Here is a 24,501-nt window from a genome sequence, read left to right as displayed (position 1 = left end):
AGTAGTACAGAATAGCTGAAGTAAGCAGTGAGGAGATGAGGTATAGCAAGTTAGGAGGAGAGCAGAAAAGATTGTATGTGCTATAGGGACAGAGCCATGATTGCAAGAGGTGTGACTTTAGTGATGTCTTGAAAAGTGAGATGGATGGTGCAGAGGAGATACTTTGGTGGAGGTTATTCCATTTCCTAGCAATGGTATGGGAGAACAGACTTTTCCCTGCAGTGTTATTGGCTTTGGTTATGCAGAGCAGGGTTTTGTTGGATGAGCGTAGAGTGCGATTTGTAAAATATTCGTTTAGAAGTTGGTTTAAGGCTGGGGTTTTCTGAGGGGTTCTTATTATGTTGAAGTGAGGACTAATTGGTGATAGCTAATTAGCCGAAGGAGTTCTAACCACTGTAATTGCTTCAGGGCAAGACAGTGATGACTTCTACAAGTGGAGTTGTTAGCGAATTTTGCAATTTTATTGTAACACGACTCTAGTTTGTTTAAGTCTGTTTTCCTGATATGAATTAGGATTGGTGATGCATACATTAGGGTAGACAAGAGGAGGGTTTGGGCTAAGGAGATTCTAGCTTGGCCCGATAGGAACTGTTTGTGTTTGTATAGGGTTCCTAGTTTCTTATGTACCTCTGTGATAGTTTGTGAGATATGGACATTAATGTTCAGATTGTTATCTATTTCAATCCCAAGCAGCTTAGTGTGAGGGAAGGAAGAGATTGTGGTCCCGTTTTTGGAGGTGATAATGAAGGTAGGATGTGTGGATTTGGATTTATTGGGGGGGAAAAGGGAGTAATTTGGTCTTGTTGGGGTTTAGAATGAGTTGGATATCGGTAATCCATTGTTCCACAAAGCAGAAGGATTTTTGAAGAGTGGTTATGAATGGGGCTGAGCAGATTAGGGTGGAGTCATCTGTGTACTGTATAAGTGATGCATGCAGAGTGGAAGCATATAGTTTTTTAGTGAAAATGGTGAATAGTAGAGGACCCAGTATTGATCCTTGTGGGATGCCTATAGTAGTTGGTAATAGAGGAGATAGTGTACTTTGCCATTTAACTGATTGTTTTCTGTCAGAGAGATAGCTTGTAAACCATGAAGTAGTTGAGTGGGCGAAGGATAAGGTTGACAGAGTGTCTAAGAGTAGGTTATCGGACACCATATCAAACGCTTTTGATAGATCTAGGAATATGGCTGAAACAAATCTGTTGTCGTTACTTAGATGGTTAATCTGATTGGTAAAGGAGAGTAGAGCAAATTATAGAGTATAACAAATATATTTATATACTATTTTACATGCACAATGTTAACAACTATTAACAAATTTACCAAATGTACAAAAGTAGCCAGTAGGCACATTCAGAGTTTGCACTGCACAGAAATAGCATGCAACTTCTTATCGTGTCATCCCTTCTTTCTGGATCATAAGTCCAGGCTGCTACCAAACCTGAGTGCTCCCACTGCAGAGTTAAATGTAGATGCTATGCTGCATGATTCCAGCAGGAGGCACAGAGTGGACTAAGTGCCTCACATCCTTGTTGGCCATTGGAAGTTTTGAATACTAGGCCTAAAACCTTCCCCTGTTTGGCCAGAAATCTTGTTGTTTTGCTCACTGTGTCATGCCCAAGATGGATGCATGCTCCCATGCACCTGCAATGCATCACTTGAGTGCAATAACTCCCTGTCTGAGTTCACAGTCTGGAATCTCTCTGTGTTTGTAGCATACTTCCAGAATTGTACTTTCATGGATGCTCCAGCTCTGGGATTAAATTAATGTTTTGGCTAAGGATGAGACTGTTAGCATCACCCACCTATTCTCATCTGTCTCCTTTTGGTTCCTCCAATGGCCAAACTTCAAATTTAACCCTTGTTTTCTGGGATTTTTTAACACAGAACTGGTTTCAATACACCACAGCTCTATAGGAAGATATTACTGACCAAGAGAGAGGAAATTTATATTCATCTTTTAAGATTAATGTTCTAGGGTTCTCTTGTTTCCACCTGTATACCAATAGGATAGCATCAGAACCAGGAATAGCAAAAGGAGCCTTGGTCATTTTCCATCCTGAATAATGGCTCCCTCCATCTATATAGTGTGTCATATATGCTGTACTCAGATGTCCATGCTTCACACATGACCTCAATTCTTATTTGAGACTAGAGCCTCGAAACTAGATTTAAATGGTCAGCCAGTGGTATCAACATCTTAGTCATAAACTAGCATAGTATTTACATTCAATTCAATAACACTCAGACGTCTATTCTAGGTTATCTCTTACTAATTTTCCTTTGTGATCAATTAACATTTCTGATTTCTTCACTCCAGAAGATGTATTAGTTAGTAAGTCTAGCACTTGTCCCATGAGCCAACTGTCAGTTTTGCAGATCATCGTTGTATTATTGCTGACCTTTTGTAAAGTACTTTGAGAGCAGCATTTTAGAAATGCAAGAAATACCCCTTAAGTAACTGCATTAATAAGGAGAAACTGGGATTTTGGAAGCAAATTCTTAAGAAGAATGACAACCATGCATAACATCATATTCATAAAGTAGCAGGAAGCATTCTAAGAACTAAGTTAACATGGGAATGGAGAAAGGAGAATCTAGAACAGAAGATGCTGTTAAAAAGGGATAATCAGTAGGGCATATAAAATATTGCATGATAACTATAAGAATAAATCAGAGGAGGTTAGAAAGGATTGGGAAGAGGGATTAAATAAACAATTCACAAAGAAACAATGTGAGGGTATATGTATGGCTCCCAAATACACAACAAGGTCTAAAACATTTAGGATTCTTTTCTTGGAAATGTTTGTATGGGTATTTTTATACTCCAATAGACGCCAAAGAATTTTTCCTCAGTTAATCAGCAAATGTTGGAGGTGTGATAGACAAGGATGAGGTAATTGGGAATATATTTTTTGGGGATTGTAATGAGTTGGCAGACTTCCAAAATTCTCTGCAGACTACTTTGTCAGAAATTCTGGGTAAGCAGATTAATGTAACTAAGGAAATGATTTTTTGAGCTGTGATACAGAATCAGAATTGTATAGACATAGTAGGGCCAGCTGAATATAATTTTGGTGGCTGCCAAAAAAGCAATTACTAGAAAATGGAACTCAAACTCTAAACCAACTCTAGTAAAAATAGTGAATATATTACCAGAGATAAAATAAATGCAAAATGGGATTTTACATAGAAAACATGGGAATTCTGGGAGCAATATATGCAGAATAATGTTTTGGAAGAGGAATGAGCTTTAAGAGAAGGCAGGAATTGAACAAACTCTATAATGTTCAAATGACAATGACATGAAAGTGCATTATATGTCATGTATAATGTTTGCAATTAAAATATGTTGATATGGTTTGTTTTCATTTATATAAATGTATGATTGTCTATGCCATTAAGTGATAATTCAATAAAGATGTTTGTTGTTTAAATAAAAATGGGGTTATGCAAAAGTGTTAAATTATTTGACTCTTTCTTCCAGTAGCATGCTGTCTCATACAGTTTAACACACAGTATGCAATCAACTTTTTTTGTTTTAATCAAGCGTGTTTTTTTAATTTTTTTAGTGTCAACAGTTTACCCTTCTCTTGATTTAATTTTTGTTTTCTGGCAGTCAGTAACAGCTAGTTAAATCAGTTTCCCAGCTGATATAGCTTGTATCTTGGGACTTTTCATTTTGGCTAGACTGGATTTATAGAAACTAATCAAATAATGAAAAGTAAGAACACAGAACACTTTGTAAATGCAATTAATAAACAAAGTGATCATGTTTAACAAGAAATTCAAAATGCAATTAATAAACAAAGTGATCATGTTTAACAAGAAATTCACCAGCACCATCATAGAGGGATAAAGCCCTAACTATGGCTCAAGTGTTTGCGGGAGAGTCATAGGATTCACAGAATAGGATTTATAGTACTTTCAAAGCTATTTCAGTGTAATAAACTGTATTCCCAGAAAAAAATAACCCTTGTGTATGACCTCCTTTCTCAAGGAGGAAGAGGCCAGTAAGTCCTGAAATAAATTTGATAGCAGCCATCCATCATCCAGGTTTAGTTTGAAAGAAGGTATTCAGTAACCTTACTTAACCTGCAGAAGAAGTTTATTGCAGACAGTGGGGGGTTTCTGGGTAATGACTCTACCTCTCCTCTCCATCACATTCTGTTTATCTGCTCTCCAGTCTGTTTATCTGCTGACAAGGGTTCAGGCCTCTGGTTCTCCAATTAGCAGCAGTGTTTGACATACTCAGATATAGCAGGTAAAGGGCCAAAAGATCTGTAACATCATGGTAAGAGAAGCACAGATCACCCCCTATGGAGCCAGCAAGATATAGAGTTCAAGAAAAGGACTCCCAACCTCTCCTGGTAGCTAAGGTTTTTAAGACTAGAGCCATTTTTGGTTAAGAACATGTAAGGCTTTTTGTGTCTGTTTATATGTCAAAAGAAGCACTTCCCAAAGGGAGTACTGTAATCTATAATGGTTTTGATCAGTACTAAATATAGAGGAAGAATAACATCTTTGGATCTAATCAAAAATTCCTTGGGTATACATTGTGATACGTAAAAAGACTTCCTGTCTACAGTAAGCAAGCTGGCCTCATCATTGATTATGTTTTCATTTAGTAAGGGAGTATTATTTATAAGGAATGTTGTGGCTAGTTGTGTTTTTCCAAAAGAAACAATGCAACACTTTTTGCATTCATTTTAAGCCCACTATCTACACACCAGGTATTAACTATGGTAAGTATTTTTTTTCTGAAGGCACATATACCTGAGGGGATTTTGACAATCACACCCAGTCTGCAGTTGTTTGCGAATTAGGGTAACCAATGGTCCTGGTTTGGAGATCATACAAATAGATGTCAAACAAAAGATGACCCAATACATACACCTGAGGAACTACACTGGTTACCATAGAACTATATGAAGAGACATCTGCAACAGGAAGTATCTGCATTCTGTCATTCAATAAACTTACTACCAATCTTAACACATAAGGACTTATGTTTATGACAGATAGCTTCCTTACAATTCTGATATAAGGTATGGTATTTAATGCTTTGGCCAGATCATGACAGTCTGTATAAACAGCATGACCACTGTTGACAGCTTGCATGGGACTCTAAAGAAGTTAACAACATTGAATAGTCATGATCAACCCCATGAAGCCAAATTATTGTCAGTCATGTCTGATGAAACTCTTAATATCATAATTAATGAGATTGCTTATGATACACTCCATAGCTTTACAGATCAGACTAGTAAGGTGGATTGGTCTATAATTTCCATGGTCCTTGGTAGGGGCACCCTGTGGAGGGGAATCACCATTTCAATGTATCATGACTCAATAGTATAGTCTGTGGTAACATATAAGTTAAACACTTTAAGAAGCAGTTCACCAAAAGCAAGCTTGACACCATTTATAAAGCACCAGTGTATGTTGTCAACACCCATTAAAGAAGTGTTTTTGGTGTTTGGTAACACCTTAAAAACTTGTTCCTTAGTGTTAATGGAAACTGTCAGGGATTCTGGGATGAGAGGTATTTGGATAGGACACAGGTGGCATAATTTTTAAGATCTTTGCCTCCCATGTATAAGGTATAAAATTTGATCCTAAATATTGACCAATTGCTCGTGTGGAGTTTGCATGCTCTCCTTTTTCTCGGTGGGGATACTCCCACCTCCCCAAAACATGTTAGGTATTTCTACCTCAAAATCACCCAAAATACAGTTGTGGGCACCAGCGCATACTCTGTATGGTACCCACTGGGGGGAAAGTTGCATAGAAAACTGCTCTAGGAGTCAGCTCTGCTGGCCCAGAGTCTTCTACTCAGTAGCAGGACAGACAAGAAATGGTGCGGAAATTCAGGTGAGGAAGAGGTTTCAGAAGTCAATGAGGGATGTCATCAGGATTAGTGACAAATTCATGACAAACAGACTCCAGATGGTGAGTATTCATTATCTCAGCCTATGCCTCACAGCAGGCCTATAACAGTGAAGAAAAGATGACATTCAGGCAGAAGTTGCAAGACTTACAAGATTAAACATGACAACATGAGCTAGTGTTGATAATGGGGGGGGGGCATGAGTGCACATATGAGGACAGACATAACAGGATATTGGGACTACTGAGTCCAGATGGCTGGGGCAACAGGAGTAAAGAAGTAGAAGCCATTTTAGAACTCTGTCTGTAAAATAGCTAGATGGTGGCCAACACATGGATCAGGAAGACAGACAATCACATACAGTATTGGCCAACATGCCATTCAGACTTCCTCTTAGTAATGAGAGGGCATTTGAAAAGAATCAGCAATTGCTATGTCATCCCCAATGAAACAGTCAGTCCCCAACATAAATCACTGGTTGGCACAGTCAGCTGCAAGCAGTGGTCAGCGAAGGCTTTAAGATCAACAGAGACCAGGCTGAAAGACTTGGAAACTGACTGTAGAGAAAGCAGACAAGTTCAAGAAAATACTTATGACTGTAGCACCTCAGGAAGAGGAGGAAAGATGTGTTGTTGAAGAAGAATGGCAGTGCCTCTAAACAGCATGTGTGAGGACTACAGAGCAGATGTGTAATTGAGTTATGTGTAGAAATAAGGTACATAAGGATGGGTGGATGGTGGAATGGTGAAGTCCAGGAAGTCATTAAAAGAAAGGAGTGTAGGAAAAAGTGTGAGATAAAAGAGTTAGACCAGGCTAAGAATGTATATTTGTTGGCCAACAAAGAGGCTAAGAGACCAGTTGCAATAACAAAGAACAAGGCATCATAGGTTCATAGGTAGGTACTACGCTATTGGCTCTAGGGCCTGTACAAGCCTAGCCATAATGATTCCCTGGCTATTGCTTTCCACAGACATTTACTTTCCTGGAACCCTGTCTAGCATGGTTACCGATGTGATCCCCAGGGTGAATTTCCTATCTCCCATCCAATTGTCAATGTTCCTCTTGAAGACGGCCATTGAGGCGCACTGCCTGACATGAATGGTCAGCCTATTCCAGAGTATGGGGAGTCTCTGGGTCGGAAACCTATCCCTCCACCATGTTCTATTCATCGTGATGACAAGGTTAAGATCCCTGGGGCATGTGGCTCGGCGGAATTGGGATCTCTTTAAGTGTAGCATGTCCAACAACTCTGGATTTGACATGGCCTTGTATGTTAGGCAGAGATCACCTCTGGGTAGGCGATATGCGACAGAGTATAGCTGGAGTTTCTTTAGACGGTCAGCATAAGGCATCTGCTTTAGGCCTGTAATTCTTTTTGTGAGGTATTTCTGTGGTCTTGCTAGTTGTTGCAGATGTCTTGTGAGTTACAAACCAAATGTGGCATTGTATTCTATAATGGGTCTAATGAGGGATGAGTACAGAGGGACAATGACCTCCTTTTTGCTGGATGAAAAGCCCTTATTGATGAGGTGTGCTACGTAAAAGGATGTTCTACCTGTTGTGGTTATGTGGTTATCAAAGGTGAGACCACTGTCCACCTGTGTCCCTAGGTCTCTTATCACACTTTCGGTGTTTAGTGTACTGCCAACTATGTGGTAGTTCACAGGTATGTGTTTTTTCCCAAAGGGGACAACTATACATTTTTTGGCATTAAGCTTGAGCCTATGGCTCTGGTACCAGGCATCTGTTTCGGTAAGGCCCTTTTGTAGCATATCCATATCATTTGGGGATTCAGTAATGGCTCCTGAATTGCAGTCATCTGCAAACTTTGTAAGCCAGAATTCCTTAGTGTTGGCCTGTATTCAGAGAAGTAGATGCCAAAGAAGAGTGGTCCCAGGACAAAACCCTGTTGTACACCACTTGTCACTTGTCTGGAGCTGGATTTGGAGTCAGCTACTTTTACAGTCTGTGTTCTAGCAGTAAGCCAGTTTGCAACCCATCGAGTGATGTATGGATTATTTCCCAGCTTAGTAAGTTTATCTATGATTCCTGAGTGAGGGATAGTGTCAAAAGCCTTAGTGAGGTCCAAGTTTGCTGTATGAACCACCTTACCCTTGTGCATGGCTCTGGAGACTGATTCAAAGAAGTTGATCCGGTTAAGGAAAAAAGATCATCCCTTCATGAACCCAAACTGGGTGGGGTCCAGTGTTTGAAGGTTGCTGGTGCCTTTGTTTATAAGTTCCATGATAATATCCATGGCTTTGCAGATCAGGCTCATCAGACTGATGAGACGGTAGTTCCCAGGATCCAAAGTGGACCCCCCCTTGTGGAGTGGGATGACTGTAGCTGTGTGCCACTCTGTGGGCACAAAGCCTAAGGTGAGGCTATGATTAAACATGACACATAGGTGAGGTGCCAGTTCATTTTGTAGTTCATGCAGTACACAGCCCAGGATGTCATCTGGTCACATGGATGCTGTATTTTTGGCTTTGGAGAATGTGTTTTTTACCTGAGTGGCTGTCATTACTGGAATTTGGCATTCTTTTGGTATTGAGATGTGCCCTTTATGGGGTGAGACGGGGTGAAGTTGGCACTGAATCTATCTGTCAGGATATTGGAAATATCCTTGGGATCCGTATATCTAGTGCCATTCTGCTGTAGCTCACAGCAGATCTGAGTATTGACATTTAGATTGTTGACATAGCTATAGAATGTCTTGTGGTTGTCTTTGGAATCTTTGGCAATTTTGTTTTCATAACTAGCTTTAGAAGATTTTATAAGGGATCTCAGCTTTCTACTGAGGCTGGTGAGGGAGTTTTTTTTTTAATCCTGGGTTCTTCCTCTTTTCTGTAACAGTTTCTTCCTTCTGTTGTATAGCTTGTTTATGGCAGGGTTCCCCCAGATTGGCTTCCGTTTTTAGAGAACAGCATCTTGGCTCTATTTGGGATGGCTTGGTCCATGCATTAGTGAATGTGCTCGTACAGCACCTTAGTGTTGGATTCAGCAGTTGAACTTCCAGTTCCCATCTGCATGGGTGTCGTGAAGTTTGTTACTTCTGACTTGAGAAGCATGAAGTTGGCTTTGGCTGAAGTTTTTTTACAGTGGTTTCCTTAAAGGGGGTGGGGGTGGAATGTGGATGTCAAGGGTGATTAGCTTATGATCAGATCTAACCAATGAGGGGGTGACCACTGGTGTGGAGCACCATGTTGGTAATGACCAAGTCTAGAATATTGGTACCCCTAATGGGACTATGAATTAGTTGCTCCAGGGCATTGGAATTTATGAATTCCAAGAACCATTGAGCAAAAGTGTTGGTACAGGAGTAGTTTTCCCAGTTAATGGCAGGGTAGTTGAAATCACCCAGTATTAGGGTGTTTGGTTGTATCTTAATATTTTCCAGTATGTTTAGAAAGGTGTAGTGAGAATCTTGGGGCATGGTGGGGGATCTGTAGCAAGCTAAAATTTGTATTGCAGTCTTACCTAGTGTTAGTTGCGCTTGGAGAATTTCAGATGCAATGTGTTGGGCAACCAGTCTGGAGGTGTGAATATCCCTGGTGAATATGGACACTCCTCCACCATTAGTGTTTCAGTCATGGTTTGGTGGCCGAAAAGTGTGGTATGAGTTGTAGCCTGGTATTGCAGGGGTGCTCTCTGGAGTTTTGAACCAGGTCTTAATTACTGCACAGATATCAATGTTCTCCATTTTTAGGAGAGCCTTGAGAGAATGCATGTTGAGGTTTAGACTTCTAGCACTGAGTAGCATTACCTTCAGATTTTGCTTGTACCCGTTACCGTGGTAGTTTTGTCCATTGAACCTTGCCTAAAAAAGGCTCTATAGGAGTGGCAAGAGCCTTAGACAGTAACCTGAAAACTAGGGGCGACAGGTGCAAACCATCTCTTGCAAAGCATCATGGTTTGTCGATCATGTCGTCCCAGGCAGACAGATACTGGATCCCCTTTGAATGACACCAAAAGCTTAGCCAATTATTGAAGTCAATCATTTTGTCCTTATACTGTGGTATCATTCTGGGCAATGGCAGGCTGCTGCTTAGGGCTAGGATCATACCTGCCTGGGCTACATGATCTGAGAACTCTTCCATGTGTCTTTTCATGTAGTCCAGGGAGGTACGTCTCAAGACAATGACAGAGTCATATTTGTACCTGTTGTGGAGTGACTTGAGTGCATGCGTTATGTGGTGGATCCTGGCACCCAACAGGCAACTAACTCTAATTTTCTCCTTGTTCAGCCTGGTGAGTGGGACATCAGTGTGCCTGACTATAGAGTCACCTATGACTAAAGTGTTGGGTAGGTTGCCTTGCCTTAGGGGCTGCTGTTGGGTGGCACACTGGTGTTGTGAGCTATGTGATGCTTTGATTGTATTTGGGGGTAATGTTTGTTTGCGTTTCAGCTTCAGAGGTCCTTGTTGCTTGGGCAGGTTAATGTTAAGAGCCTCCACATATGTGGGTTTTGTGTTGCTATGTATGGGTTTTGGTGGTGTAGGTTTTGTAGGACTATGTGATGTTTGAGGTGTTGTGTGGGTGTTAACCTTCTCCTTTGACTGTCTAGCACAATCTTGGCTGCAGAGAGCTCAGCTTCCAGTTTGGCTATGTAAGTGCATCTCTCACAGGTTGTAGTGTTTGGTGGCAGGAGGAGAGGGTTGTCTGTGTACATGAAGCAATTGCTGCATTACCCCAGTATGCCCAGATTCACCAGGTGCACAGGAGAAATCACTGGAAGCTGACCCTTGGACATGCCTGGTTAGGTGCTTTCTTTGTGTAGTACAAGACCTGTTTTCCCTTACGCTTTGACAAGGTACTTGCAATTGTAGACTGTCTATTGCCTACGACTATTTTCTCATTACCAAGGAGAGGTGAGTGCTTGTAACAAATGAAGGTTTCCTAGTGCTTTTCAGCGAGTATTAGAGCAAGTAAGATTATATCACCCCAGATGGGACTCGAACCCACACTCTCTGGCTTATGAGGCCACGCTTACCAGAGACACTTACCAGCTTCAGGAAAGTGACTCAGCAAATAGCACAAAAAATCTCTCTCAGGTTACAAGGCAAAGACATAAAGATAATGAAAATAGTCATCAGATACTCTTTATAAGGGATGCCAGCAACAAACTGTGACCTAGCACACAGGATATCAATGGCAGATGGAAGGAGTATTTCCAGCAGCTTCTGAGCGTAGGCAACTCTACAGAAGCTGTACTGTCCCAGACACAGCCTATGATGAAAGAAGAGGAGCCCACCCTAGAAGAAGTAAGAGCTGCACTAAGGAAAATAAATAATTGAAAACAGCAGATTTGCATGGGGTCAAAGCAGATATATTAAAATGTTTGGTGAGTTAGGGAAACAATGCCTTTAGAGGGTCCTTATAGTAGTATAGAGAGAAAGGTGCATCCAAGATGACTGGAGAATAACATTCTACAAACAATGTAGAAGAACAAAAGTGACATTCACAACTGTGGGCAGTATAGAGGTATTAAACTTCTGTCACATTGCAAGAAAGAGCTGGAGCTGGTGCTTTATAAATGAATATGCAGAGTAATAGAAAACAAGATGAGAAATGAGTAGGTGTGTGTGTGTGTGTGTGTGTGTGTGTGTGTGTGTGTGTGTGTGTGTGTGTGTGTGTGTGTGTGTGTGTGTGTGTGTGTGTGTGTGTGTGTATTATTAACACATATGTGCTAAATCCTGGCAATTTCTAGCAATGAAGGGTTGCATGGGCACCAGAAGTCAGATGTCCAAATGTATGTGATGTCATTCTGTAATCCATCATGAAAATAACGTTTTAATACTAGCTGAGACTGAAGTCTCAGAGCAGTCTGTTTCTTGGAACCTGACATAGAAGGATCTCTCACCTATTTCATTTTGCCTTGCTCTAGTAAGTAATCAGGGAACAATATTTCTTTATATCAGTCAGGAAAATATACCAAAATTATATTGTTTTTATGTAAACTGTGTAAACCTATCCACCTGTGTTATTTTTAATATTTCCTGTGATCAAAACTCTGGTGTTTAATGTAAATAGATATTTAGTATTTTTATGTTATTTTCTTATTTATTATTAAATTTATTTAAACTTTTCATTGTGGCTGGTCTTTTAGAGAATATTTTAACCTCTGAGAGTACTTAAATCTATTGGTGACACTGTGGCCAAGCCTGCTGTTTGGTTAACATTACCATTTGTATTAATATTAATTTCACTCAGTGTAATTGGGTATCCTTGTAACAGCCTTAGAGTAGCTGTCTTTGGGGTTCTGGTGGCAGTGCAACTATCTTATTTTTCTGGGCAGAAGGGGTCTTAGCTAGTAAATCTGTGCCAGCCTTTCCCAGGTGTGTGTGTGTGTGTGTGTGTGTGTGTGTGTGTGTGTGTGTGTGTGTGTGTGTGTGTGTGTGTACATGTACATTATAGCATAGCATGGTGGATGTCATGAAATGGTGAATTTTAAGTCACCCAAAAGTTTATAAACATGGGTATAGATACTGTTTCCCTGCATTTTGTTGACATAAATGAAGGTGATGTTCAGTTCTGAAAAGCATAACTTGAAAAGGATAAATAAGAATTCTTTATGAAGGAGGTCAAGCCCCTCTGCACCCCTTGCATCTTCAAATGGCTTTGCCCATCTGCACTGTCTTACTCATTAATGCTGATCTTAATCATAACCCTAACCCTACCACTGTCCCTAACCCTAACCTTCTACATTATATTACTAAAAATCCTTTCCCTAACAATGTCACCAAACAAAACAAAAGGTCACAGAGCACAAACAACAAAAAACAATCTGTCCCCTTATCTAATCCTTACTCTAATTTTAATACACAAAAACTGTTCACACCAGCTGTTATAATACGGTCAAGGTCATGTTCAAAACCACCTGTTTTCATTCAGACAGTAATTTTCCTGCACACTCCTGCTTACCTACACTATAAAATAATCACAAATGTGCATTCTCCCTTATATATATATATATATATATATATATATATATATATATATGCATGGGGGATTTTTAAGTCAATGCACAGCACTGATTGATAATGAACACCAATAACAAAAGATCTAATTCCATGATGCTCATCTATTAATGTAACTATTAGTAGTTTGTGACAGTAATCATGAAGGCCTAGCTTGTATAATACAGGTATTTCATAATTTATTAACCAAGACTCCTGATGCTATTTTGCCAATCAGAAAAAGTGATTGCATGTGCTGTTGAGAGACGTTTAAGACAAAAAATTTTGCAAAGAAAGAATTGGGGAGATTGTCAATGCTTGAGGAAGCCTGGCAGAGACCTGTCAGGCAAACACAAGATGTGTAATAAATAAACTTTTTCCAATAGTTGTATTGACTTCTGAAGTGATAAACTTCATTAGTTTGTAGAGAAAATTTGGAATAGTCATTAATTTCTTCTGATAACCTTTTTAAATATAAGAAAGCAGTACAGCTTTGATTGTGCTATTCCATATTTATGCTATATAAATACTTACCCCATCCAGGTATATTTTCAGAACTTGGTTGTCATACTCCACTCTCTTCACCAAGGGCTGTACTAACAGCTGAAAAGGAAAGAAAAAGAAAAAAAAATGATTTCAGTTGACAATATCTACTATGTAGTCTATTATATTGTCCTGACATTTTGCTCACTGGATTGCTGGTTATTGAAACATGTGAAATGTTTATGTGTGCCATGACAACCTTTACTGAGAGCTGAGGAAACAAAAACTTCCATTACAGGCCTTGCTTTTGTCTGATTCAGAGCTGCTCAGGCTTGTGAAACCCTTTCACTTTCTTCCTGGCAGAATATGCCAGAAAAGATGAGTGATAATCATGTTCTCCCAACTTCACCACAGGAGACTATAGTCCTTTTCTAAAACATACATCCAGGAACTAATAATATCATTGGTTACACATTCTTTAAGTTCTTTTAGAAAGGAAATCATTCTGTTAATAAAAACACCTAAAGTATGCAGGACAGGATATGATCTAAATAGGAAAATAAACATTATTAATGAGGTGTATGTATCATATTCAATATATGCCTCTTTATGGAAGATCTGATAGTGTGGTCAGAGAACTCTTTGGAATATATGTAAATGTGTCAAAAGCATATCACTTTTAATTCAGCCTAACCAGATGGTTTGTTTTTGCTGCTTTGAACATTGTGTTTCAGTGTCTACATTACTGATATAAAGTCTGCTAAAATAATTATTTAGAAAACAGCATTTCAAATGTAGTTGAGGCGTAAATGCAAAAAACAATTCAAAGAATAAATGGAAAAGCAAGTAAATAAATAAATAAATGTTACCAAAGCCAAATTATGATTTGTTGAATGAAACTGGTCCTTTGTAAGTTCTTATATACATCTTCCCTACCACTCAAAAATGAGTTCAGTTTCTAACATTCCAATTATTTCTTTTGCAATATAAAGTATGTTACCAGTATGAAAGCCCTCTGTATGAAGTAATGGGAATTTTTTCCATTCCCCATTTCTGAATAACTGTAGAATTGCTTTATATAAGTAAAGGGACTATGAGGAAGGAACCCTTCACATGAGCTGCTACACAGATCTTGCCTCCTGGAAAAAATTTTTGAAGCTTTAAAAAGTAGTGATATAATTTAGAGCAGCTGTGCTCTTGACCTCGAGAGAGGTAAGCCTTGGGTACTTAATGCAGATTATCTAGACTTGAAGTTTAATCAGCTAATCTTTTGAACACATGCTTACATTTTATAGCATATCTCTCTAAGAGGTTTATAATTTTCTATTTAGAAGTAATTTAATGATTTACAAATAGTTTTGCAAGGACTGAGTTGAGATGGCTAGCTTCATATTCATACGATCATAGGATCATAGGAGGATACTGCACTATCAATCTGGAGGTTTTATCCCAGTGTAATACCATAGATACTCTAGTCAATGCCCAGGATTGTATTTAGTAATGACTGTCCATGTCCAGGAGGGTTGTGGGCACTGTCCCTGGTAAGAATTAATGGTGCCCCATCCACTCACCCAGATTTCTTTGAACAGTGTCATAGAGGTGCTCTGCTTCACATGAATTGGCAACCTATTTCAAAGATGCCGCAGTTGCTGGGAAACAAATCTGTCCCTCAATCATGTCCTATTCAAGTGGCAGGCAAGATTTAGATCCCTGGAATGGGTAGCTCTAGTCCTGTTTGATTTACAAATGTGCAGCAAATTCATTAAGTTTGGGTCAGAGATTGTTCTGTAAGCCAGGCATAAGTCTTCCCTAAGAAGTCTATACAATACATAGTTAAGTGACAGAGACTTTAGTTGGTCTGTGTAGGGCACATGCTGGAGTCCCTTGATCTTCTTTATTAGAAACCTCTGAGGTCTTTCCAATTGCTGCAGGTGCTTTGTACAGTACATGCTAAAAGGGGTGTTATACTCAATTATGGGCCTGATTAGTGATGAGTATAGAGGAGTTAAAACCTCCTTTGCTCTAGATGCGATGTCTTTGCTAATCAAGTGTACTACATAGAACTCCTTCCTTACTACTGTAGACACGTGGTGATCAAAGTTAAGGTTGTAGTCTACTTGTGATCCTAGATCCCTTACCACTTTGTTGGTACATAGGGTATTGTTGTTAATTTGATAGTATGAAGGGACATTGTTTTTACCAAAGGGAATGATGCACTTCTTTGCATTCAGTTTGAGACTTTGACTAAGATACCAGTCGTTGATCTGTGTAAGACCTTCTTGCAGTACATTAACATAATTTGGTGATTCAATAATTGCACCCCGTTTACAGTCATCTGCAGACTTAGTCAGCCACAGACCCTTAGTTTTAGCCTGAATCTCTGAGAAGTAGAGCAAGAAATCTGGACAAAGCCATACATAAAAGTGAGACAATGGCCCAGGTACTTAATGCAGATTATCTACACTTGAAGTTTAATCAGCTAATCTTTTGAACACATGCTTACATTTTATAGCATATCTCTCTAAGAGGTTTATAATTTTCTATTTAGAAGTAATTTAATGATTTACAAATGATTTTGCAAGGACTGAGTTGAGATGGCTAGCTTCATATTCATAGGATCATAGGATCATAGGAGGATACTGCACTATCAATCTGGAGGTTTTATCCTAGTGTAATACCATAGATACTCTAGTCAATGCCCAGGATTGTATTTAGTAATGACTGTCCATGTCCAGGAGGGTTGTGGACACTGTCCCTGGTAAGAATTAATGGTGCCCCATCCACTCACCCAGATTTCTTTGAACAGTGTCATAGAGGTGCTCTGCTTCACATGAATTGGCAGCCTATTTCAAACATGCAGCAGTTGCTGGGAAACAAATCTGTCCCTCAGTCATGTCCTATTCAAGTGGCAGGCAATATCTAGATCCCTGGAATGGGTAGCTCTAGTCCAGTTTGATTTACAAATGTGCAGCAAATTCATTAAGTTTGGGTCAGAGATTGTTCTGTAAGCCAGGCATAAGTCTCCCCTAAGAAGTCTATACAATACATAGTATAGTGACAGAGACTTTAGTTGGTCTGTGTAGGGCACATGCTGGAGTCCCTTGATCTTCTTTATTAGAAACCTCTGAGGTCTCTCCAATTGCTGCAGGTGCTTTGTACAGTACATGCTAAAAGGGGTGTTATACTCAATTATGGGCCTGATTAGTGATGAGTATAGAGGAGTTAAAACCTCCTTTGCTCTAGATGCGATGTCTTTGCTAATCAAGTGTACTACACAGAACTCCTTCCTTACTACTGTAGACATGTGGTGGTCAAAGTTAAGGTTGCAGTCTACTTGTGATCCTAGATCCTTTACTACTTTGTTGGTACATAGGGTATTGTTGTTAATTTGATAGTGTGAAGGGACATTGTTTTTACCAAAGGGAATGATGCATCTCTTTGCATTCAGTTTGAGACTTTGACTAAGATACCAGTCGTTGGTCTGCGTAAGACCTTCCTGCAGTACATTAACAAAATTTGGAGATTCAATAATTGCACCCAGTTTACAGTCATCGGCAGACTTAGTCAGCCACAGACCCTTAGTTTTAGCCTGAATTTCTGAGAAGTAGAGCAAGAAATCTGGACAAAGCCATACATAAAAGTGAGACAATGGCCCAAAAAGAGGGACAATTTTTAAATATTGTTGTTGCAAACTTTGATGAAAGTTGATAGAATAACAGGTTTTGCATTTGCATGAATTTTCTGAAGGGTACAAAATCTGAAACTCAAATGACTCATTATTTTATAATTTCAGTCTTTAATGATTTGCCATTAATTTGCCACAAAACCACAATTTTATGAAAAATGGTCCAAATATATGAGGCAATATTCTGAACATTCTGTGAAAATCTGTGCATTTGAAAGATATGTTGCCAAGTCAAGGTATGCTGTGTGCACAGATTTGCCCTTGTCAATGGTACTATTCACATTTTTAAAGAAATCAACCAGGTTTACAGGCAGGATTTGCCCTTGATGAAGCAGAAATTAATTGGGTCCAGGGTTTATAGGTTGCCTATGTCTTTATTTATGAAGGCCATGATGAAACGTTCCATAGCCTTGCAGATGCATCTGGTCAGACTTATGGGTCTATAATTCCCTGTGTCTGTTGCTAAGCCATCTTTGTGGAGGGAATAACTGTTGCTGTTCTTCATTCTGCAGGAACAAAGCCTGTGAATTGGCTATGATTGAAAAGGGCACTTAATGGTGATGCTAGTTCATGCTTTAGTTTGTTTATAAGGTAGACCAGAATGCTATCTGAAAGCATAGAGGCTGTGTTTTTTGCCTTATAAAAGGCTTTAATGACCTGCTCTTTGGATATGTAGGGTGGATGGGGAGGTTGAGGGCAAGGTTTGTTATAAGCTTGGAGGGAATAGGGGAGTGAAAGTTTCATCAAATCTGTCCATTAGCAGGTTTTCTATCTCTGTGGGATCAGTAAGTATGTGTGTGTGTGTGTGTGTGTGTGTGTGTGTGTGTGTGTGTGTGTGTGTGTGTGTGTGTGTGTGTGTGTGTGTGTGTGTGTGTGTGTGTGTGTGTGTGTGTGTGTGTGTGTGTGTGTGTGTGTGTGTGTGTGTGTGTGTGTGTGTGTGTGTGTGATACCATTAGTCATTAGTTTGTCACATGCTTGGGTCCTACCTTCTAGGCTATGTACATAGCTGCAAAAGGCCTTATGGTTATTCTTGGATGTGATTGCTAGGTTTCTCTCAAAGTTACCCTTAGAGAATTTGACATGTTGTCTTATTTGGCTGTTGATGCTGAGGAGCATGATTCTCCATATATGGTGCATCACCTTAGTTTTCTTAGACAGCAACTTTTTGCATTTGTTGCAAAGTTTGTTGATGCTGGATGTCCATAAGGTTGGCTTGTTTTTACTTGAGGCTCTGGTTTTGAATCTCTCTGGAACAGCTGAGTCTATACACTAATACAAGTGATTGTACAGGGCTTCAGTGAAAGCTTGGGTGCAGTTACCACTTCCAGCTGGGATGAATTTTGGAAAGCGCTTATATCTTCCCCTACAAGGGTATAGCTTGTCTTGGTGAAGTTTTTTAGTCTGATTTCACCCTTTGTGAGTTCTGGTGTTAGTGCCAGTTTAAAGGTAACTGATGTGTGGTCAGATTTAACTAATGAGGATCTGACGGTTGCGGTGGTGCAGCTGTTTGTCATATTAATGAGGACCAGATCTAGTATGTTTGTTCTTCTTGTTGAAGTTTGAACAATTTGTTCCAGGGCATTTGAGTTAAAAAAAGTCAAGGATGTTTTGCGCATGTGAGTTAGGGCTAGAGTATGTTTTCCAGCTGATGGTTGGATAAATGAAACCCCACATAACGAGAGTGTTTGGCAATATTTGGATTTATTCTAGTTTGGTCGAGTAGGCCTCATGCGCATCATGATTCATGGAGTTGGATCTATATCTAGCTATGGCTTGAATGGGGGGTCTTACCCACATTAATCTGAACTTGGAGTAACTCCATTGAGTTTTCCAGTCTAACTAGTTGGGAGGTGAATTTATCTCTAATATAGATAGAAACACCACCTGCTTTGGTTCTCATAAGTTAGTCTTGTAGTCTGAAGGTGTGGAAGGCATTGTAGCCTTTCAAGGCCAGGGTATTCTCTGAAGCCTTGAGACAGGTTTCTGTGACTGCACAGACATGTACATCTTCTAGTGATAGACGTGCTTCCAGTGCAGTTTTTGGTTTAAGCTACTAGCATTTAGCAGCATAACCCTTATTGTGTTATGATTAGCAATTTTCACATCATCAACTTTGTTTTAGAAACCTTGCCTAAAAATGGCACTATGGGAGAGGCAAGAGCCTTTGCCAGCAGCCAAAAGCCTAGTGGTGCCAGGTGCAAACCATCTTGGCAGAGCAGGAAGGTTTGACTACCATGTCATCCCAGGCTGACAGAAACTGGATCCCCTTTGAATGACACCAAAAACTAAGACAATTATTGAACTTAATCATTTTTTGTTTATACCGTGTCATTCAGTCCAACATGAACTATGATGGAGTCATAATGATACTTGTTGTGCAGAGACCTGAGTGCATATACGATCTGATGAATCCTGGCACCAGAATGACAGCTGACTGTGACTTTCTCCTTATCTAATCTAGTGAATTGGACATCCGTGTGTCTCACTATGGAGTCTCCAATGACAAAAAAATGTTTTTTGAGTATTACACCTTAAGGGCTTTGCAGGTGAAACATTTGTATTGCTATGTGCCTTGTGTGCTGTGGGAATTGTGTTAGGTATAGCAGTCTTGTGTTTTGGAGGTCTCTAGTGTTTTGGTAAGATTTCTGAGATAACCTCTGCATAGGTAGATTTATGTGTTGGATGCATACTATGTGTATGTCAATTATGCCAGGGAGGGTGGCTCAATGGCTAAGGTTTTTGCCTTACAAACACAAGGTGCAGGGTTTGAGTCTCACAATGGATAATTGGCTAAGCTTAAAATGGCTCACAAGGGCAGTTAGCTTAGTACTAACCTATGAACCTACTATGAACCTATGAGTAATGGTACTATGTTCCTGAGTAATGGTGGGTGAGCTGACAACCTCTTCTGTGTTACTGTTTCGAGTGTGAGAGAGCAGGGATTCAAGATTCTTGGTGTAGATACATCTCTCCACTATATACTAGAGTGAGTTCTTAGTAGAGAGTTGTCAGTGTACATGAGGCAGTTGCTACAAAGCATTAAGAGACCCAGACTAGGTTGGCAGGAGAAACATGAGTTGTGCAACTGTCCATAATGCTAGGTTTGAAGAACCCTTATCACAAGGGGGTGCTTTCAGGACTGATCTAGTAGGTGCTCTGTAGATGGGCTTTTCTGATGGGGTTTTAGCTGGTGGTTTAATAGGTCCCTGGTAGACCAGAAATGTACTAAAGATGAGGGACACACTAATGTACTATGGCTGTATCTAAGGGAACAATTGTTTAAATTATCTATACAGCTATGGTACAAAATTGTTCAGCAGTGCACAGTGCTGTGCAACGTGCAAGCAAGCAAAAATCTGGTCAAATGCAGGGATTAAATACCAGAAGCTAAAAGCTTAAAAAATCAATAGAACCAATGAGGGTGCTTACTTCAAGCCCTAGACCAATCAGCCTTCACCAGACAGGTTCCAATCAGCACACTTCTTTCACAAGAGTGCAGAAGGGTCCCTTCCAATCAAAGATGGTTTGGAAAATGTGCTCAGAATAGAACAACCACTACAAACAGATCCAGACACAGCTAACCTGTATCTGGACTATGCTACAGCTATTAGCTACACTAATTTAGGCAGAAAACACTAAAAATGTTTTAAACATCAGAAAAATGGCATTGAAATACTAAATAATATTTTAAATAGCTAAAAAACAGCAAGGAAACACCAAAGAATGTTTTAAACAGCAAACAAATCAGCTATATAAAAACATTCCTTGGTGGGAAAACACAACAAACATAACAGATGTTCTGCAAACAGTGAAAAGTGCCAACAATTTCTTTGCAAACAGTGAAAATAGCAAAAAAGCTTTGCAAATAGTGAAAACAGCAACAAACTATGATTTAACGGGCACAGTACGGCAGATAAATGCAGTATAAACAGTGCAGTTTAGATTACACTATTAAAACAGTATCAAATAGCCAGAGCGCAATAAAAAGTGCAATAAATACTATAATCAAGCAAAAACAGGCAACTTTTGGTTTTTGGGAAGCCTGTACTTGTCTTTTATCTAAGCTCAGAGTTATGGCTGGTAGCCCACCTCAGTTCAGCTCGGATCAAACAAGCATAAGCCTGCTCAAATGCAGAGCTTAAATACCAGAAGCTAAAAACTAAAACATTTGAACTCTGCAAATTATTCACACATATAACTGCATTGCAGTGTATTATTTATTTTATATTTTGTAACCTGGTAAGAACAATACGGAAGTTGGAGCTTATTCTCACAGCCTCCTTGGAGAGGGCAGACCATATTGCACTTTCAGTGCAATATAGACAATGCAGTACAGAGAATTCAGCAGTGCAACTTTTATGTTTTCTGTTTCCCCATATGTGATATTTCATTAGTCTGTGTATTTCTGAAGACAGCTTTCCATTTCATACTACATCTTTAGATTAAAAGTTAACTTGTTTCTAGTCTAGATAATGTCTTCCCTTTTAATTATTAAAATGAATTTGCTGTATCAGCCAAACACAATTTTCTAACACAGCCTTTTGATGTAAATATTTACCACAAGACATTGTAGTAAATTGCTGCTTAGCAGTAAAGCTCTGTGCAGCAGAAATGGCAGCATATAGCTAGTAGATGATTTTAGTTATAATGCTTATGGAATCTGGAACACCTGTGACCAGCTCAATAATTACGGAGAGTGACTTGCACTGCTGTTTCAGCAACATAAAATAGGATAACACAAACTCATAGCTATGCTCTTCTCCCCATCAAGAAGACCTCAAAAAGTATATGCTTGTTCCACTTAATGTCACACAGCTATATATATATGTTGGAAAAAATTAAGTGATTTACTTGAAAAGTATTAATGGTTTGATTATTTTATAAGGAAAATTTGCTATGTACTATTGTAAATAGTTATATAGTTGTTATGTTTTAATATTTTTTCATTTATTGTTATTGTTAAAATTTAATAAAAGGTTTTTATAGAAAAAAGTGTATTCTTCACCACTTGTTATAACACCTCACAAACCACACAGATTTATGGGTCTTCTACAAGTGGTCATGTTTTATTAGCTCACAGCACACTTGCTGACTGCCACTTGCTCAAAAACATGTGTACACTTCCAAGATGGCAGCACACTGAGTAACAGCTTGTTCCTAGCTCTCCCAGTGTGAAAACAGAAACTCAGCAATGAAGGCCAGTAGACTTGTGTTTATAGGTAAATTTCAGTAACTGGCAAGTAAGTGCACTGACTGGATGCCAATAATAAAGAAATACAGAAGACCTGGAAAAAATCAGCTACAAAAAGTGAGGAAGAAACACTGACTGGGGAAAGTACTAGAGCTGTTCAACAAAAAGCAATGCAACCTTCAGACATGACTTCCAATAACCTACAGGAGGCTATAAGACAGCTGCATACAGACCTGGTTAAACTGAACAAAACACTGAAGAAGTATATCAACACAAAAAACACAAGTGCACTAACTCCCACTAGCTCAGTCTTATTTAACAATTTAGCCCTCCCAGCTCCCTATTAAACTGTATATCGCTACCACAGTTCTAAGCCTAACACTAAAGCTCTCATCCAGTTCCTCACCTGATTTCTTGTGCCATGTACCCATAACTCCACTCCCTTCCTTAAACCTACAATCCACAATTGCTCCCTAAACCTTAAACTCCAACTCCCTCTTTTTAAATCTAAATTCCCTGACTGCACCTAAATCTTAAACTACCTTTCCTCTGCCAAAATCTAAAACTCTCCTCCATAAACCTAAAAATCCCTTCCCACTCCTTAGCATTAAACTACCTTCTGATTTCAAAAATCCTAAAATCCTCTTCTCACTCCCTAAAACTAAAGTCTCACCCCCACTCCCTCCATCCCAATGGCTTCCCAGTTACTGTGCTTAAACCTGAATAATGTGTTTGGGTAAGATGTGGTAGTTAAAGCATGTATGAGTTACAAAGCACTCAAGTCCTTCTTTTTAGACAATGGTATTTGTTGAATACTTAGAACTCAAAGCAACTGTAGAAGAACCCTAATTTATTGCCAGCCATGTTTTTCTACCAGCATCAGGAAATGAAGCTGCATGTATTAACTTCACAAAACAAATTAGATTATACTTTAATGACAGATGTCCAGTTGATGCCTTATTTCTAGACCTACTAAAACTGTTCAGTAAGTCAGCCTTATCCTAATTACATCTAATCCTTCCAACCTCATATCTACTTCTTTGACTATAAAATGATTCAAAAGCTATACTTCTGAATGCTCCTGGGCAGTTAAATAGTCTACACAAATCGCTCCTCACCTTGTCCAGCTTTGCAAACCAAACCTCTGCCCTAGTTCTGCTACAATTTTTCAATGATGTGCACATACAATCAACTTCCCAATATTATATGGTATAGAGATAACTGCCATCTTCTATTTTTCCTTTGACCTCAATGATAAAAGCTCAATACACAACAGATTCATCATCTCTATTTATATATGACTCAGCAATACCAGCCTACATTTAAGCACCGAAATATAAAGTTATGCTTTCTCAATCTGGTCACCAAACATTTCCATTTCCAATACTATTTAGATTAGATAGTATGCATACATTGCATACATAAATAATTTATACAATTCTAACCTTTATTTTCATGGAAACTGACATTTCTAGTCAAGTTTAACAAAACTAAACTGACTATACTACCCTTAACATACTGTAACAGAAAAAAGATAATGCACAGTAAAATAGAACTCCACAAGTGAATAATTTTCATTACATAGATCTAACCTAAAGTAGAGTTCATGCTAACAAAAATAAAATTAAATAGATTGATTATTATAGAACAAATTAAAGACAATACAAATAAATTTGATCAATAAATGTATATAGCTACAATTATCATTACTTTTGCTTTTTTTATTTCCACTCCTCTTTTATGTCCCTTTTAAGTCATTAATGATCCATATCTGAAGAGGCCTATTAAAACATTTGAAGAAAGTCTTTCTTTAGTAACAAATTTCTGCCTTACTTCTACATATAGTAATAGTTAACGATGGTCCTCCACCAAAACCACTTTATAGAAATACATTTGTAGTAGTCAATACATTAATCTAGATAGCTCCTAGTTGTCAAACTGTAACTTAGTACCTGACACAGACACCAGGCATATTCAATTTTGCATATGAAATAGCTCCAGCAGTTTACTTTAGTTTTATGGCTTAGATTTTAAAAATTAAATACTCAAAATTTAACCCCTATCTCCTCACACACACTTTCCCACTGTTCTATTTCCCTTTCTTCTTTTTTTTAACTTGCACCATATCTAATTATGCAGTGTTATATTATTATAGTTAAGAAGCCCTGATTGTTTCCAGGATAGTCTTTAACCCTTCTGTTTAGTATTTATTAACTGCTATTTCACTTCTACTAGAATTGAATGGATAGTGTTAGTAAATATAATCTATTAAGTTTATATACCATTATATACC

General features: G+C 38.8%; 1 protein-coding gene across 1 annotated transcript in view; it reads right to left on the bottom strand.

Moving 5' to 3' along the window:
• The window catches only part of LOC122808691 (alpha-2-macroglobulin-like protein 1), a 380,174-nt gene that overhangs the window by 51,383 nt on the left and 304,290 nt on the right, over positions 1–24,501 (bottom strand). The window contains exon 12 of the mRNA XM_044079679.1: positions 13,384–13,452. Within this exon, the coding sequence (XP_043935614.1) occupies positions 13,384–13,452 (69 nt within the window). The remainder of the gene's footprint in view (positions 1–13,383; positions 13,453–24,501) is intronic.

This window comes from Protopterus annectens, chromosome 8.part0 (genome assembly GCF_019279795.1).
Source record: "Protopterus annectens isolate FY-2018-M chromosome 8.part0, PAN1.0, whole genome shotgun sequence".
Taxonomy (NCBI): Eukaryota; Metazoa; Chordata; order Ceratodontiformes; family Protopteridae; genus Protopterus; species Protopterus annectens.
Note: the sequence above shows the minus strand (reverse complement) of the source record. Positions and strands in the feature narration are given on the sequence as shown.